Source organism: Echinops telfairi, unplaced genomic scaffold, assembly GCF_000313985.2.
Source record: "Echinops telfairi isolate 266 unplaced genomic scaffold, ASM31398v2 ScPeMD7_1713;HRSCAF=2227, whole genome shotgun sequence".
Classification (NCBI taxonomy): Eukaryota; Metazoa; Chordata; class Mammalia; order Afrosoricida; family Tenrecidae; genus Echinops; species Echinops telfairi.
The window spans coordinates 19,397,766-19,417,211 of record NW_022105611.1 but is presented as its reverse complement, the minus strand read 5'-3'; the positions used below and the strand labels follow the sequence as shown (position 1 = coordinate 19,417,211).

General features: G+C 42.6%; 1 protein-coding gene across 1 annotated transcript in view; it reads right to left on the bottom strand.

The window, feature by feature from the left end:
• Positions 1-5,862: 5,862 nt before the first annotated feature.
• Positions 5,863-19,446, bottom strand: part of PGM2L1 (phosphoglucomutase 2 like 1) — a 48,213-nt gene continuing 34,629 nt past the window's right edge. The window contains exons 11-14 of the mRNA XM_004708823.2: positions 19,039-19,168; positions 18,592-18,781; positions 12,143-12,276; positions 5,863-9,383 (exon numbers count right to left, since the gene is read on the bottom strand). Of these exons, the coding sequence (XP_004708880.1) occupies positions 9,281-9,383; positions 12,143-12,276; positions 18,592-18,781; positions 19,039-19,168 (557 nt within the window). The 3' untranslated portion in view covers positions 5,863-9,280. The remainder of the gene's footprint in view (positions 9,384-12,142; positions 12,277-18,591; positions 18,782-19,038; positions 19,169-19,446) is intronic.

Here is a 19,446-nt window from a genome sequence, read left to right as displayed (position 1 = left end):
ACTGGTGTCCAGCCGAGTCTGACTTGATAGCACAGAATGGAACCTCCTGGTGGAGTTTCCAAAGCTGTAATTCTTGTTTGTTTTAGCATCCCTGCTATTGGGTTTTGGATGAAAGTTTACAAACTAGCTTCCCATTTAACGGCTCACTGTATCCCCTGAGGCTGGGAAGTGGGTTGGCATCCCCACAAAGTGTCAGCACTCTCTCCATTTCCACCCGCGGATCCTCGGGCCCCTTTGTCCAGTGCCAGCCCTTTCCTCCTGCCTTCTCCTCTTTCTCTAGGAGACAGATATATATAGATATACACCTGCTGGATTGGATGACATTTCTATTTCTAGCTTTTAAAAAAAATCATTTTATTGGGAGCTCTTACAGCTCTTATAACATTCCATACTTCAATTGTGTCAAGCATATTTGTACATATGTTGCCATCATCATTTCTAAAACATTTTCTTTTTTTTAATCATTTTATTAGGGGCTCATACAACTCTTATCACAATCCATACATATATCAATTGTGTAAAGCACATTTGTACATTCATTGCCCTCCTCATTCTCAAAACATGTGCTCTCCACTCAAGCCCCTGGCATCAGGTCCTCAATTTTTCCCCTCCCTCCCCACTGCCCCCTCCCTCATGAACCCTTGATAATTTATAAATTATTATTTTTTGCCCTGTCCGACATCTCTCTTCACCCACTCTTCTGTTGTCATCTCCCAGGGAGGAGGTCACATGTAGATCCTTGTAATCGGTTCCCCCTTTCCAACCCACCCTCCCTCCACCCTTCCAGTATCACCACTCACACCACCGGTCCTGAAGGGATCATCCGCCCTGGATTCCCTGTGTTTCTAGTTCCTATCTGTACCAGTGTACCTCCTCTGGTCTAGCCAGATTTGTAAGGTAGAATTAGGATCATGATAGTGGGGGAGGAGGAAGCATTTAGGAACTAGAGGAAAGTTGTATGTTTCATCGTTGCTACATCACACCCTGACTGGCTCATCTTCTCCCTACCGAGACTGTAATTCTAAGGCCCGGATTCCCAAGGGGTTGGCACTTAAGACCTACTAATCCCTCATGATGTGACCTAACATGGTGTAATCAGCTCCGTCATGGGATCTGATGTTGACAGCCATCAGTTGTGAGATTAGGCTGGAAGGCAGGCACAGCCCTGACATACTGGAAAGGAAATTTCCTCAGGGGTGTGGCCTACTTTCTGTCTAAGTGGATCCTGCGGAAACACTTGCTTTTTGTTGGGTCTGGATCTTGCATCTGGATGGTTGACCTCCAGTTCTTTGGACTTGAGACAAAGGCCTGTCATATTGTCTGCTGACCACCACCATATGTTACCACATTGTTTAGTCTTATAGGTAGTAACTGGTGAAGAGGGATATTTGAACCTAAGCATTCGGACATCAGAGCCTATATTCTTAACCACTACAGGAGAAGGGGGTATAGATTTTATATATGCTACATAATAGACTTCTTAATTTACCTGGCAACTGAATATGAAGTCTTGTCTGGGCTAAAGGTATTTGTGGCGGTTACATAATCTTGTGTCAACTTGGAAAGGGGTGGAGTCTAGCCTGTCAATCAGGTCATAGCCAATGAGACCTCTGTGTGGGCATGGCCTTCTACTGAGGATTCTGGGAACTCCTCTTCCTCCCTGGAGGCAGGACACACTCTCTCTCTGCTTTATCTTCCTGCTGACAAGCTACATGGAGCTATGCTGATGGAGCCAGAGCCCTGGAGCTGGAGGAGCCATGTGGAGACCCACACCAGTGCTGAGATATTTCCACCACCACTGGATCCACAAGACTTTATACCTACTGATCTCTTCCTGCATTTGGTGTCATTGTATGTGTTACATAAGTCTGAAGAGAAATTTATAGGACATATGGGCTATCGGACTTATGGACTTGAATTAGACTGGGCTGGGATGTTTTCTTAATATACAATTGCTCTTTGATATAAAGCTCTCTCTTACACACATGAGTGTTTATAAATTTGTTTCTCTAGTCTACCCAACTATTGGAGACAAAGACAAGGCTCAGTGCATACACCACAGACAACTCCAGCTCTGGAAAGTAGAAGGTGAAGATGAGTCCCCAGCAACCCCTTTTCTCCTGAGTCAATCGCCTAAGTCAGCTAACTAATGGAGTGCCAACCAACTGGCACTCAGGCTGCCATCTCGAAGCCTCAGCCAGCTTCAGGAATTGTTGATAAGAAGTACCAAGGCACAATTAACCCCTTGGGACTCTAATCTGGCATCACGACTCTAGTACTCATAGGACCGTTTATTTTAATCACTTTAAGTTCTAAGAAAAACACCAGCCTGTTGCATTATGAAAGGGTTCACCGAATTTAGGGAGCAACATTAGCAGAATCAGATGCCTATGTTGTGTGGAGGGGAAGGGAGCGGGGAAGCCATGACTATGACTCGCTAAGGCTCTAATGTAGGAGAAGGAACACCCTGAGTGGGTGGGGTGGGCAACTGTGAGTCAGAGGTCAGAGAGGAGAGGCGCTTAGGCTGTAGTGCCCGTGGGACAGTCTCAGACACTCAAAGTGGCAGTTCTACCCTGACCCAGAGGGTCGCCGTGAGTCAGCATTGACCGGATGGCAGTGAGTGGGCCAGCGGGGAGGGCTGACTTGAAAGCCACTGGCTGTCTGACTGTGAACCTTGCAAAGGATGTCTGGCCTGAAAAGCATAGATCTGGACATGATCAGCTTCAGCATGGTAGTCGGAGCCTTGGGCATGCCACCCAGAAAGGGTATAAAATTACAAGTGCCCTTGGCTGAGACCAGAAACCTATTTTCCAACCTCCCAGAAACTGCTTCCTGCAATGCCCTTCCTCTTCTCTTCCTGACAAACATCTGTTCATCCTTCAAAGCTGGGCTCTCACCTCCGCTCTTTCTTAAAGCTCTCCCAGACCCAGCAATGTTCCCTTTTCTTGTGCTCTCGCACCGTTTCATACTTACTACTGTAGCCCTTCTCTTGCACTGCTATTATTTGTATCTCCTTAAAGCTCTGGAGGACATGTCATCAACTCTCCAGCCCCCCGCCCCCCCGCCCATGTTCTTAAGGAAGTTTTTGTTTTAAGTGGAAAGTTTGATCATTGACTGAGTAAACTGGAATTACACAGAATGACACTTGTGCCATAGTGGGTCTCCATTTGGCCTCTTGTCTTCCGTCCTCCGTTGTCATAAGAATTCAGCTTACAGTGACCCTACAGGGCTGAGAAAAGTTCAGGAAGGCCCTTGACACAATGGACAGACACAGTGGCGGCGCCACTGGGCTCTCGCTTAAGCAGTACCGGGAGGACGGCGCGGGGTTGGGCAGCTGTGGACACAGGGCTGCTGTGAGTGGCAACCAGCTCGACAGCCTCTCACCGCAACAACTTAAGGGAGAACCTGTACATGGATAAAGACCTGTCGATCCACTTGAACATGACTTGTTCAGCTGGAACAAGTGAAGTGAACATTGTGTGGCTTACAATTAAGAGAACAAGTAACAGCCCTAGAAACTCACTCCAAGGCCACCATGAAATCATTGAAGCATCCTTGTTACTTTGAAGGATTTCCAAGCCTTTAACTTTTCTAACTTATTTTGTCCGTTGCTGGTCACACGGACAACGGACAAGAAGGAAAGACGAGAAACAGGATGGAAAGAACTTTAATATTAGTCCTTATCTCTGAGAGTTCTGGAGAACCCGTCAAGAAGTACTGAGACCTGCTAATCTAGAATATTCATTTAGATTAAAGTAGATTCTAGGATAAACCAGTGTGCATACTATGAGAACATGTTCAGTGTGGATAGCAAACTCTTATGAACGATACAGTATCGAATAAAAGCTACCTGGAAACTCAGGCCTATAAGAGGCCTGTTTATTACTGACAATACTTCCTGTGGCTAAAGCTTGCAGACATCCACACATAAATACTTAATGTGCAAACCCTCACAGGCCGTACTCATACCCTGGTGAGGGTTTGTTTTAATTTTTCCCCATCGGGAAAAATGAGATGTTGACAGAAATTCAAATAAAGGCTCACTTTGGAACTAAAGCCACACACTTAGAGAAATGCTGGCAGCATAGCTTCCATCAGTAATGTCTATAGTTTAGTCTAGCCACTAACGAGGCGGTCTCACTATCTGTAGGTCCACGCTCTTGCTTGAGCTCAATTGTGAACCTAGTTTTATTACGTCTTGTAAGACATGACTCATAACATTGGGCAAAAACACAACCAGTAGTATCAAATTCATTGTGACTCACTTAGAAGGTAGCACCAGGAGGCTCAAAATGGCATGTAAGCAAATGATATTTGTATCATTCGTATCATCCATAGACACTATCTCATAGTCCTCTTGGTAGACATTGTATGTAATTTCAAAATAAAAATATGCCGCTTCCAAAGAAACTGAGTTCCTAAGGGTGTGCTCAATAAATTCTCTTCTTATGAATTTCAGTAAAGAGAATCAATTTTAAAGGATGAATTAACAAATTAAATTATTGTTTCCTACACGATTTGCTACTTTGAACCCGTTAATTCCATTATCAATGAAGCACCTTATGTTTGGTGTCGTGGTAAGTTACCAGTTAGGCTCCTAACCAGCAGGTCAGCAGTTGGAGCACACCAGCGGCTCTGTGGGAAAAGATATGGCTCTTTGTGCCCCGAAGATGTTTAGCCTTGGAAACCCAAAGGGACTACTCTGCCCTAGAGGGTCGGAATCGACTCGATGGCAGTGTGCTTTTGATGAACGAGGGGGTGTGGGCATGGAGAATAATAAATCATGATCCCTGGTCTCAAGGAGCTGATAGTCAGGTGTTCCTTCTTCGTGAAGAAATACCAATGCCTTAAACAGAGCAAACTGGCCAACACCTTAGACTACTGTGCATGGATAAACGGTAACACAATTCTCGCAGGTCTGTTGAATTTGGCACTGGGACGTGAAGGTGTCACCGTCAAAAGGGCATGGGTCTCTTGGATGTGATGCTTCTGACACTAGTCAGTTTGTGTCCCTCCAGGGCCATGTGGCGAGGGCAGGGTGGAGGGCAGGCTGGGGGAGAAAGACGGAGCCCCTCAGAGAGAAAGACGTTGCTCCTTCCTGCCAGCACCTGCTTGAGTGCTGACGGGAAGAGCTCGCTGTTATTTGAAAACAAACCGTTTCATTATGGAGAGTGTGCGATGCACTTACATCTTTAAGACCGAACAGGACATGTCCCAGGAGTGGTGGGCTGCTTCTGATCTTGCTCCCAGGCCCCTTCCCGCCACACTCGTGCGCCTCTGCGTTAGGGGTAGGCTGGTGGAAACACCTGAGGGGCCATTCCAGCTGTATTACTTTGCCCCACCTCGGACACTTGTTCTGGTCAGTTGTTCACCGTTTTAAGGCTGTCTTCTTCTTTTAATCATTTTATTGGGGCTCATACAACTCTTATCACAATCCACACACACATCCAAGGCTGTCTTCTTGAAGGAGCAGGGAGGAGGAAAGAGGACGTAATGAATGTGACAGTATCGTACGGTAGATAGCTTTTAGTCACCAACAGTCAACACTAAGGATTTGCCTGTGACTTTGTTTCCAACTAGAACTAAATTATGCTGTATAAACTCAGACATTGAGTAAATCTCATCAATGCAGCCGTCATCCACCTTTGAACAGCAGGTAGGAGGAAGGAAAAAAACGTCCTCAAAATGCTGTGCTTCGGGTGACCACGGTACAAAAAAACTCGAAACCCAAAATTAAACCAGTCGACCCTTCTTGTTGATGAGCATGTCTCTCCTCATCGGTTTCGAGAGCAATCTCAGAAAATACGCGCGGTGTAAATGGGCCCAAATAAATTAACATACAGTCAATAAGACAGATCAAAATAGAGTTTGAAATAAGATTTAGAATCACGTTACAACAAGGCGAAAATGCTCTGACAATAACAAAATAACTTACAGCCATACACAGTTTATGAATAAATGTAAAGCATTCTGAATGGATACAAGTAAGATTTCTTCTCAGAGGTAATACAATGAGAACTTTTCACAGTAACAAAATGTGGGAGGATGCTTAGGGAAAAAAACAGGTAGCGAGGAGAAAAAGGCATACAATCAAATGTATCCATGTGAAATTTGGATTTTGCAAGTATCACAAACATCAAGAAAAGAGCTGAAGAAATACCAGAAATATCCATAGCAGCAGTTCATAGCGCGTGTTTTCCGGAAGACCCATCCGTGGAGCAACCCGCTGAAGAAACGGGAGGTCCGTTTCCTAGATGAACATACTCCGCAGGAGCCGATATCTCAGGACCTCTCTCCGGAAGTTACTACATCCAAGTACTACTACTTTGTATTTACAACCCAAGCCTCAAGCGTCCTACAATGCTACACATTCTTCGAGACGAACAAAACCGGGTTCAAGTCGCATAACTAAATAACACCTCAGTGAGACGTGCCTCATTGCACGCATGCATTGCACTACTCAAAATACACAAACAACTCTCATGAGCTAAGTTCTCCCAGAGATGGAGTGAAACCCAAAATTTACTTTACATCATCTTGTTCATTTTTTTAAGTGTTGAAAAGAACCTTATAAAAAAAATAATAAAAAAAAAGAACCTTAAAAGGCCATTTATTATACCCCTTAATAGTTAACATTTTAATTCCCTTAAAATAACTTTTAAAGAAAAATTCAAGTAGAAGACTTCATGATGATTCCTGTATAAGAAGTTATCAAACCTGAACTAGAACTTTTTATGCTGTCTGCCCCCGGCCCCCAGCCCCTTTTAAAGATTCCGATACCTCTTGTTCTAGATGGAAAAGAATTTGTCTTATTTCTGACTTTGCGTTCTTTGCTAAAAGCCCCAATTAATAACTTGAGCCTTAAGATCGCTCGCGGTAGCTTCCTCGTCTTCAGTTAAGTGATCTTAATTCCTTAAGCTCTTTCTGAAGAGGTTTTCCTTCTCCAGCGACAGTGTGTCCCTGTTTCTGTCTGCCCCACCCCTTCTAGAGTTCCCAGAGATCTGAACACTCAACCTTCTGGCATGAATTTAGTCAGTACAAGGGGTCCGCCTGCAGTTCGGCCTCGCTGTAAGCACTGATAAAGGAAAACAACGGGCCCACTAGCCATCCATCATCATAACAAACCGGAACCGTAAACAACTCACGCGTTCACGTCCTCCTTTTAGGGCAGGCTGACAGGCTTGCTCTTCACAAGAAGTATTTCCTGTTGCCTTCCGGACCTTCTCCTGTTCGTCTCCTCTGCCTCTCCAATGCGTGTGCTGACCTGCCCACTAGACCTGCCCTGCTCTCCCAGCCTCAACGAGGGGGCACTTCTTCCCATGCCGCTGCTCAGGGGAGAAGCGTGAACAGCAGGGCCCTCTCCTGGCTGGCTCTGGTGGTCACTAGATGGAGCCTGCTAGACGGGTGGACGCACGAGGCCAAGTATCATGCTCCGGCCGACTTCGGGATCATTTGTGTTTATTTGTTCACTTTAACTTTTTAGTCATTTGCATTCATGTGTTCATATTAAAAAATATTTTGAAATAATATTCTGAGTTTCAATAACTGTTCACCTTAAGATGACCCAAATGTTGCATCAAAGTACCCAAATAAAATGGTTTTCTTCATAATAGAGTGATAATCAGGATGTAGCTTTATCGATTACAAATGGCCTGTCATAATCATGTTAGCTACACCCTGTTCTTTAGTCACTGAAACACAGGTAGCAAAAACAAATATAAACATATTTCATATGTACATAGCACTGGCCATACCACTTTATAGAACACAGGTCATTTAAAAAATTACAATATACAGTCCTAAAAGAAAATAAACAAAAAACTATGCATTTCTTCATCAGTACAGCCTTTAAAAATGAGCTCTTTCAGAAAAATGATGCTCTACACTTAACTAGCTGCCTATTATCTGCAGTTATACAAGATCCAGGTGTCCGACAGCAAGAGAGAACCAATGAACAATCGTGGCAACTCGTCATGTGAGAAGTACAATTGGACACACCAAACCACGATTTCATGAACTTTCTAATCAGCTCAAATGTTTTAGCATTTATTTTTCAGGGAAACACATTCTCTAATACCAGTGCTACCTCCTATAGGCCATTCATTTAGTTTTATTATCCCCAGTGCACTGCCTGTCTATTTCTTTAGTGTATTTCATGTGTAGAACTATGCTGTGACCTGTAGGCCAGGATACGCTCTGAGAAGATGAAATAGCACTTCTCCAGGTCTTTTTCAGAAAACTGAAGAATCAACCAACAAATGACCTTCCAACAAATACTTTTCTACATTAAGAATAAGTGAGTCGTGGTTATGGGATCAGAAAGTCTAGAGAAGCCAGCAAGATGTTAAAATAAACTGGAACTTAGTATTATGGTTCATAATACTTAGATCTGGATGGTTTTATTTTATTTTTTAGTGAAAGTATCATTACTTCATCAGAATAAGGAATAAAGTGACTACAAATCTAAGTCAAAAGCTAAGACTTCTAAATAAATTCACAGCTCCTTTCTCAGTTCAGATTTTTCTCTCTGCTCAACCAGCGAGACTTTGACACAGCGGAGGAGTACCCACAGAGTTTGGGAGATTTGTTCTTAACCGGCTCAAAGTTAACTGATTGAATCAGACCCAATGGAGAAACAGTGTCCAGTTTATACCAGACCCCTGGGAAGGCACTGCATCTAATAACAAAGCCGCTGTGAGTGCTGCCCCTATTGTTTTCTGTTCAGTAAACGTCAGAATCTTCAATACGCACAGACTGCACCACGAGCACCCCGTAACACTGCTCTAAACATCCTAGTTTAAACACCTAATGTGTACAGCAATGCCTGTGGCATCACACCGGCACTTACCACAGCCATCTGGGAGCAGTGCCGGTTTCTCACAGGCTTACCTTACGCGACAGTTAAATCACATTTACCTGCTTTCAAAAAACAGCAACCATGCTACACACAACGACATGGAACTAAGGGTGACTAGACTTTCCTAGCAGAACTCACTTTTGTATTGTGACGTTTCTGTTACAGGAAAAACAAAACAAAACACTGCAGTACTCTAATACTTTCCATGTAAATGACTTTTGTTCAAGATTACGGGAAAAACCATTTGAGTTGTTTCCCTCCACACGGTTTCAACATTGCACAGCGTGTTTAGCTACTTGACCAAAAAGAAAGAGGGGGGAGAAATCCTTGGCCCAACGGGGGAGAGAAAGAATGGGAACACGAGGTTCCACACGCAGCTCCTGGGGTGCTGTCCCATCGGCCAGTGCAGATGTCTGCGGCACCCTACACGGCACGCCAGGTCAGGCCGTTCTTCGTGGGCTCAAGAAAATTCTCAATCAGAGCTTCAATGAGCCTCTTCAGTTCTTCTTCCAGTAAAGTCGTGTTACTGAGGAAAAAGACGAACAGTTTGGAAAGTCTTTGTTTTCACAGGCTAGAAATAAGTTTTTAAGAGAGCATATATACCAAGGAGCTTGGAAAAGTCCAGGGAAAGATTTCATTATCTTTTCATTCCATTTCCCCATGAGCTTTCTGAAGCCCTCTCAAAATGCTGAAGCCCTGACAAAATGCTTGCGCAAGAGGTGAATGCAAGAGAAATTCACTCAGTTAAAACAACAGCAAAATATAACCCCACCCATGCACACAGAAAGAAAACGCCCCTGCCACAAGATGAAGTTGAGCAGTAGTAAAAGGAAGGATTCCCTCAGGACATGGGAAGTGGGTGGGTTATAGGATTGTATGTATACAGAATTCTCTAGGTCAGGTAATGCCATGTCTAAAAGAGACTACTAGTAACAGGTGTGAAAACAAAACAGCTTCCTGAAATACCTCCAATAATGTTCAGTACAGGTATTACAGGATGACATATATCTTTCAGGTAACATAGGGATATGTAATGAAAACAATGAGGTGTTTAGGAGACAAATAGACACTTGACAGTTTGCCTTTCGACCCTTCAGGCAGAGAGCTGCCCTCCATGCCCTGAGAGGGGCTGGCCAGGGACCTTCATGGAGGGGCTTTTCTTCACCCAAAGCCCCTCTCCCAACGGAGGAGACAGGCGCATGAACTTCTAACGTGATTTCAGAATACTGGCCAATTCAAGGTGGAGTTGAAAGGTGGGCGGCCCCCTTCTGTACTGAGAGACCTCCAGGCAGGTGTTTCCCTTCTTAGAGGCTTAGAACCCAGCCTGGGGCTCCAGGATCTCTATTGTACACCTGACAGCACACCCCCCTACCTCCTCCCCCCTCCCCCAGCCGTGTGAATCTGATCTGTGCTTGAGGGATTCTCATTAGCTCTGGCTTCCCCAATGGTCTCAGTTCTACTCGCGGAGGACCCTGTCTGCCTGAGGTTCCCTGAGAGCACTGCTTTGTCTTAGAGAGCACCTGTCTCCACCCAGCCAGCCTCTCCTGTTCTAGCCCACTGTGTAGAACAGGGAGGCGCTGGTGCTGGAAGGTCTCGGTTGGGACCTGACACAGGTGCAGGGGGCAGTGGGTGCAGAAAGCCCCCTCTGGTTGACGGGCAGCCCAGTCACTTCAGACAGCCTGAAGTGGAGGCAGGTCCCCAAGCTACGTCCCTTTGGGGTGGGGGTGCTGTGGGCTACATTGCCGCCTTTGATTGTGATGTACAGAGATGTGGATGGAATCAAATAAGTGGAACAGACCCTTAAAAAAATAAAAAAAGAAAGTTTGCCTTTCAAAGCTGCCAGCTTAGATGCTCTGCATGTCTAACACACTTCTAAGAACATCTCTTTAAAACTGCCTTTATGTGGTCCTTTGAAATGTTATACAAGTCAGTTGTTATTACTTCCATAGTCATGCCTTATTTTTAAATGGTATTTATTGATATATAAATATATGTGTATGTACCAAAGTACAACCAAAAAAGAGCAAAACACAAGGTACAACCAAATACAGGTAGTCTCCGACTTACAGCGTGGTTCTGTCCCAAGGGCTCCACTATCAGTCAGTTCTGACATAATGGAAAGGAACCCTCTTTAGGTTTTCTTTCCAAAAGGAAACCTCTTTTGTTTTTAAAGTTTTCATTATTACTGACTTTTTTTAAAATTAAAAGAGCATTTTATTGGGGCTCTTACAGCTCTTATAACAATCCATACATCAATGGTATCAAGCATATTTGTTTGTTTGTTTTTTGCATATTTGTATATATGTTGCCAACATTATTCTCTAAACATTTACTTTCTATTTGATCCCTTGGTGTCAGCTCCTCTTTTTACCCTCATTATTGATTTTTATTACCACTCTTGTAATAAATCCTATTTTTATTTGTCATTTAGAGGTTGGCATGAGAATGATAACATCATAAAATTGCACACCGCAACACTGTACATAGTGCACATTACTAACAATAAGATGTACAAAAATTTAAAAAACCCACAACCCAGAACAAAACTGGAGTGGTTGTAGGTGTGGTATGTCATCATTCGAGGATATAATTAAGTTGGGGACTACCAGTATAACATTACGAAATGTGGTTTGCTTTGAACATCTTCAATAAGTCGTTTTATTTTTTTCCACAAATGGAAATAAAATCTACTCTTAAAATGCAAAGATTTAGAGAAATACAAGATATGTACATCTTGAACCCTGAAGGCAGTTCAAAACCCCTTTCCAAACATATTGTGGTCAACCCACATCATAGGAAGTAACTTTCACTGTGCTTGAGCACTGAACAAATACAATTACTCAAGTAAAGTTAAATTAGCCACAGTTTATGCTCTTAAAAAGAAATAAACTGGGCTGATTAAGCCAAATTTTTAAGATCTAGAAAATGAATACTTAGTAGTAACAAATTATTTGTTGATATAAATTCACTATAATTTAAAAAGTCCTTTCTCAAATGGTGCTACCACTGTGGAGAACAGTCTGGGAGATCCTAAAAGCCAAGGAACACTTAACAAGAAATGTGTGACTCCCTCCGGGTGCCAGAACGGCTATTTCACATGGAACTAGAAAAGCGACGGATTGTTCAGGAAAGGGTAGTAGAGATGGAAACACTGCCTTCAAAAGTGTCAAGGAACAATAGCTTCATGTTTTGATATTTCTTGTTTAATAAAGCATTCTGTGATTTTTTTTAAGGAATACTTTTTGACTTAGTCTCATTTTTAAGCGTGTGCATGTCAATTTTTACCTCTGGTCAGGTGATGCACACATTTCTGCATAATACTTTATCTTTGGTTCTGTCCCGCTGGTCCGAAGAGTAGCCACGCAACCATTTTGAAAAGTAAATGTAATCATCTGGCTGTTCTTGCTCACAGGCAGCACCTAGGCACAATTGTAGCAACAGCTTAATTATACCCAGTATCTTTTTGCTTTTTCAAGAATTAGAAAATACAAAGGAAGACTTTTTAAATAACAATTCATAAATATACCACTTAATGAACATTTATAGTAATAGTTCTATACCTCACACACACGATCCCTGGGCTCAACAATAATCCTGAAAAGTAAAGGGGCGCCTTGGAGAGGAAGTGATTTACACAAGGCAGCAGCTATGTGGCACATGAAAAAGTGGAAGCTGGTCTGTCTGTTCCCAAGTCCACTCTGCCTGTGTGCTTGCAAAGGTGCTTTGCAACTTCAAACCATTTCCACAAATGGCATGTTAGTGGTCTCCAAAGCAGAGTGCACATCCCCTGGGGGATATCCAAAGTAACCTACTCTATGATTTAAACTTTCCTCCTAAACATTCAGAAAGAACTTACGCTTTCCTGATATTTAATGCATGGACCGGCGCTGGGATTCTCCAGGCACTCAGACCAGTCTATCAAGGTATGTTGGACAACTGTGGACGTGTACAATCCCTCAGCTGACAGTGGTGCCTTCACATCGGGTCCTGAGAGCCCTCTCGTGCCCAGTGGGACGACCATAAACCAGCTGCTAGAAGAGGCCTTCCTGCGCGCTTTCTCACTCACAAACACCAACTCGGCCAGTCCAATCTATCCTATCTTTTATTCAGCTCAAATTGGGGGGCAATGCTCTCCACCGGTACTGCAACAATGTTAAATTCAGCCTGCCATCCTTTTTCACTGCTAAAGCAGCACCTGCCGGGGGGCGTGGCCCTCTTCCCCTGACTCTCCATACCTGCCATTCATTCTTCCCTCGCTCCAGACTCCTGCTCTGGAGAACGACTGAGCTCACTCTCTAAAGGAGACACGCCTTCTCATTTCCACAACGAGCACCTGCTGCTCCCTTTGCCCAGAACTCCCTGTTCCTCCTGCATTTGAGTAACTCCTGCCCAGAACAGTGCACTGTAACGTCTTCCCCAGGCCTCTAACATCTGAACTAGGGGTCGCTCCTCTGCCTTTTTTCTGTGGTACGCATACTTCCCTGTAGAACTATCATTATATTGTAAAGAACTACATTGTCTGCTTCCTCGCTGGGATGTTTCTGGAGTGCCGAAACAATGCCTTCGTCCTTGCTTATTCTCAGAGTGTTTGTGCCTGTAGCACAGAAGGGCTTTGATACACACCTGCTGAACATACAGGTGAATGTCGATCTGTCATGTGCAGAAAGAGCTCGAGAAATCCTTGACAGTTACTACTTACGTAGTATTGGGAATAACAACATCTGTACTCCTATAAAACTGTAGGAAGCCTCCCAGGAGAGCAATGAGAAAGCACTCTGAAGACAAACAGACTTGAAAACGAAGTAGAAGCATTGGTTCTTCAAGTAGCTTATAGACAGAACAAGACACACACACACACATGCATACACAGAATAGCAACAACTGAGAGGGGGGTAACTGTTGACTAGATAAATATACAAAAATCAAATGCGAGTTGGAGTCCACATAAGAGATTGCAGATCTAAGAGAGAGATTGCAGACCTCCCAAAATAAATTATGCCCTTAGAATCTCAAGACAACACTGAGCGCTACTAGTTCAGTGCTAGGCTAATAACAATAATTTGGAGCTCCAGTGGCACAGTGGGCTACACATTTGAGCTGTTAACCCCAAGGTCATCAGTTCAAACTCACCAACTGCTCTGAGGGAGAAAGAAGAGGCTTTCTACTCCTCTCAAGATTTAGTCCCGGAAACTCACAGAGGCAATTCTAACCTGTCCCCTTCGATGTTGCTAAGAGTCGTAATTGTCTGGATGGCAGCAGTTTTTCAGGCGGGTAGGGGGAAGGGAGGGGCTGATATTCATAACAACAAAACTAACATGTTCAGCAATCTCTGACATAATATTTACCGAGTATCTTATGTACAGGTGGGAACTTTGAAGGGCTGAAGAACATTTTGCTAATTGATCTGCTTTGTATAACACAATGGTAACCTAAGGTGTTGCTATTAGGTGCCGTGGAGTCGATGCTGATCCACAGTGACCCTGTGTACAATGGTACAAAACACTGCCTGGCTCTGCATCCTCCTCCAATCAGTGCCGTGTCTGAGTCTAATGCTGCAGCCACTGTGTCAGTCTACCTTGTTGAAGGCCTCTCGCCAATTTACCACGCGTGGTATTTTCTCCAGGGCCTGGTCCCTCCTGATGTATATGAGAAAAAGTCTTACCATCCTCACTTCTAAGTAATATTCCAGATGTTCTCCTTCCAAGACAGATATATACGCTCTTCTGGCCAACAGTGGTATATTCCGTATTCTTTCCTACCACCACAAGGCATCAATTCTTCCATGGTCAACCTTATCCACTGCCCATCTCTCACATGCATGTGAGTTGCTCAAAAATAAGCATGGCTTGGATCAGGGGCACTTTTATACTCAAAGTGACATCTCTGCTCTTTAGTGCTTTTTTATTTTTATTTATTTATGTCATGTTATTAAAAGAGCATTTTATTGAGGGCTCGTACAGCTTGCTCTTTAATACTCTAAAGAGGTGTGTGTCGCAGATTTGTCCAATGCAATATGTCTTCTGATTTCTTGATTACTTCTTCCATGAGTATTGATGGTGAATCCAAATAACCTGGAATCTTGGTCAACGTCAATCTTTTCTCCATTTATCATGATTTTTAAAATTAGCTCAGTTGGAAGGATGTGGGGTTTATTTACATTGAGGTTTAATCCACACTGAAGGTGTTAGTATTTGATCTTTACCAGTGTACTTCAAATCCTCTTCACTGTCAATATAAGCAAGTTATGTGATCTGCAAGAAGCCTTCCTCTAATTCTAATGTCGTGTTCTTCACATAATCTAGCGTTTCATTTGCTCTGCATTCAGATTGAATAAGTATGGTGAAAAGAAACAACCTTGACCACATCTGTCCTCATTTTAAACCACACTGTATATTATTGCTCTGCTGGAGAAGCCATGGACAGGTTCCATATAAGCACAATGACGTGTTCTGGAATCCTCATTTGTCCCAATGCTGTCCATATTTTGTTCTGATCCATGAAGTTGAATGCTTTTGTCTAGTCAATAAAATACAAGTAAACATCTTTCTGGTATCCTCTGCTGTTCGCCAAAGTCCATGTGATGGCAGCGATCTCTCATTTCATGCCCTCTTCTGAATCTGGCTTCAACTTCTATCAGTTCTCTGTCTACATTCAAAAATTATCTTTTGAAAATTTTACTTGCTATTAATAATATTATTAAAATGTATGCATTCCGTTGCGTCTCTTTGCTTTGGATTGGGTACAAATGTGGGTCTCGTCCAGTCAGTTGGCAGTCTCCCAAATTTCTTGGCATAGACAAATGAGTGCCTCCAGGGTTACATCCATTTGTTGAAAATGTCTAATTGGCATTCTCTTAATTCCTGGAGGCTTGCTTTATGCCAATGCCTGCAGTACAGCTTATATATCTTCTTTCAATAACATCAGTCCTTGATTATAAGCTACTTCTTGCAATGGTTGGACACTGACCAATTCTTTGTCATCGAATGATTCTGTGCCTTCCTTCCTTCGACGCTTCCTGCATTGGTCAATACTGTGCCCATGGAATCCTTCATCTTTCCACTTCAAGGCTTGAATTTTTTCTTCATTTTTTTCAGCTTGAGAAATGTCAACTATGCTCTTCCCTTTTGGTTTTCTTACGCCAGGTCTTTGCATATTTCATTATAATACATGTTATCACCCACACAGTTGAGTGCATTGTATAGTCTTGCGTTGCCTTTTTAAATTTTCCATTCTGCTAAGTTCAAGAGCAAGTTCCAGAATCTCTTCTGATATCCATTTTGGTCTTTTCTTTAGTTCCTGTCTTTTTAATGACAATTTTTCTTTCTTCATATATGGTGTCATCCTATCACTCCTCTGGTCTCTGATCATTAGTGCTCAATGTGTCAGATCTATTGTTGGGAGCCAAAATACGACATTGAGTATAACCCACCTAAATTTAGAGGCCATGAGATGGTGATGGTGTCTAAACTCAGGTGCGGTACATTCAATGCTGTATTTTGGCTCTTGTGGACTTGTTTAGATTTTCTTCAGCTTCAACCTGAACTTGCATATGAGCAATTGATGATCTGTTTCACAGTTGGCCCTCGGCCTTGTTTTGGCTGATGATACTGGAATTCTCCACTGTCTCTTTCCAGAGATAAAGTCAATTTTATTCCTATGCATTCCATCTGGCAAGGTCGGTGTGGATGGCCATTGTTCATGTTGTTGAAGAAAAAAGCATTTGCAACGACTAAGTCACTGGTCTTGCCAAATCCTATCATTTGATATCCAGCTTCATTTCTATCACCAAAGCCATCATTCTCTTTCTTCTTTTTCCTCGTTGCTTCCACTTTTTGCAATCTAATCACCAATAATTATCAATGATTCTTGATTGCATTTAATTGACTTAAGATAGTGGTTGCTGTGTAAACTTGAATAATAATATTAACTGGTCTGTCTTGTAGGTGTATGGATATTACCTATCACAGACAGCACTCTACTGCAAGACACATCTTGAAATGTTCTTTTTGAGGCTGAATGCAACACTATTCCCCTTTCCCCGGCATCACAAACCATGATCGTCTCATTCAAAGTGGCCAAGGCCAGTCCATTTCAGCCCACTGGTATCCGGGATAGTGATCATTATGCACTCATTTCTGATGACTTCCAATTTTCCTAGATTAAGACATCATACATTTCAGGTTCTTCTTATTAACAGCTGTTTGTATCTCTTTCTCATCATTTTGAGTCATGTCACATCAGCCATAATGGTCCCCCAAACTTCGCTCCTTTCTTGCGATCAGGGTTGACTCTCCTTTGAGGAGTCAGCTCTTCCCTGGTCATGTTTGAGCACCTTCTAACCTGAGGGGCCTACCTTCTGGCAATACATCAGACAATGTGTCAGTGCCACTCATAAGGTCTTCATTGGCTAATTTTTCAGAAGTGGTCTTGGTTTTTTCTCTCTCTCTAGCCTGTTTCAGTCTGGAAGGTCTACCAAAACCTCGTATTTAAAATACCACAGCATGGTCTCCAGCATCACAGGAACATACAAACCTCTACAGTACAACAAACTGACACATATGAGATAGAAAATAACAAATTCCAGGAGAAAGGCCCATTATGCAATGAAACATCAGAATATGTCTGATTCAGGACCAGGGCTAGAGTGGTGATACGGGGAGGGTGAAGGGAGGGTGGGGTGGGAAGGGGGAACTGATTACAAGGATCTAACTATAACCCCCTCCCTGGGGGATGGACAACAGAAAAGTGGGTGAAGGGAGACATTGGACAGTGTAAGATATGACAAAATAATAATAATTTATAAATTATCAAGGGTTCATGAGGGAGGGGCTTGTGGGGAGGGGGAAAATGAGGAGCTGATACCAAGGGCTCAAGTAGAAAGCAAATGTTTTGAGAATGAGGATGGCAACAAATGTACAAATGTGCTTGATACAATGGATAGATGTATGGATTGTGATAAGAGTTGTACGAGCCCCCAATAAAATTATTTTAAAAATAAATAAAATAAAAAATAAATAAATTCAAAAAGAGAGAAAATGTCTGACTATGGGATGTGAGGTCTATGTGGAGGAGGTGACATCTGCTTTGTCTTAAATAATACTGATGTATGGATCTGTAGCAGTAGAAAGAACATGCTGACTAAGGAACGAGCCTGAACAGAAATACAGGGGGAAAGTTGTATGTAAGAAACTGCTTCTCCAGTAGTGTGCCCAAAACCAAACCCACTGCCATCAAGGCAACCCCAAATCACGATGACCCTGAAAGAACCCTTGTGGGCTTCTGACACTACAACTCTTTACAGGGCAGAAAGACTCATCTTTCTTCCCGAGGAGTGGCTGGTGGTTTTGAACTGCCCACCTTGCGGTTAGCAGCCCAACACATAACCACCATGTCACCTGGGTGGTATAGGGATAGGAAATTCAATTAGAAATGGAAGTTAAAATAAGAAAGGTGTATGGTTTTGAAATGATGAAATGTTTTTAGACTTTATTTTCAACATTATTTAGCATCAAATCATACACCTGCACATACATGTAGTAGACACATATGCACAGATGATTATTGGGGGCAGAGAAGACGACACAATCAAAGGGAGAGAGACTACCTAGTCGACTTACAAATGCTCTGGAGAAAAAAACAATGGATCCTAGTCTTAAGAAACTCATAAGCTTAAAGGCCCATCATTTTATTATTGTATGAATTATTAACATTTTATTTAAAAAATGGGTACTCACTGATTTCTTATTAGGCTGACTGCTATCATACCCAGTGGTAACATCTCGTATATGCAATATGGCAAATGTCCCACAGAATTTTGGATATTCCTTTGGAGAATCAAAGTTGCGAAGTCTTTCGAATATACTTTTGATGGTAGATGGATCATAACATAAGAAATATGAAGTTTTTGAAATATGATATCCATATCTGCAAGAGATGTAAAGTGCCCAAATCAGATTTCAGATAAATCCTTAACACATTACATATATATGATATGTATATACATACATATATATTAAAGATAAGCCTATTACCGTATTGTGTAGAAAATGCTAGCCTTTCATTCCGGCAGTTTTAATACTTCTTTTGAAAAGAATGACTATTCAAAAATGAATTTAGAAAGCTAAGTGTAAGTCCCCCGCAAAAGAAAAACCTAACGTGCAATTCTTCACAGCACAACTTACTTTTCGTAAACCTTAATCAGCTGCTGTCCCAATGTGACGTTCCTGGTTTCCAGGTACGAAGCCATCTCGGCCACAACAACTGCTGCACTCACCCCATCTTTATCCAAAACCGACGTTCCACACAGAAAGCCTGGGGGGCAAAGCCACCTTTAGAAAAGATACTATCAGAGGAGAAGGTGAGCTGGCAAATTCACTACTTTTGCATCTCTTCAGAAGGGCAACAACTAGAACAGCTTTGCACTAGAGGGAGCTCCTCTACACGCCTTCTGACTACCCCAGGTGAAATGCATCTACTCATATCTGAGTTCTCTGTGGTTTTTATCACTCAGAATGCAAATCCAGGAGCAAAAAATTCCTCTCCATAGAATTACCATATTTAAAAAAATGTTCTCCATCAAATTTCAAAGG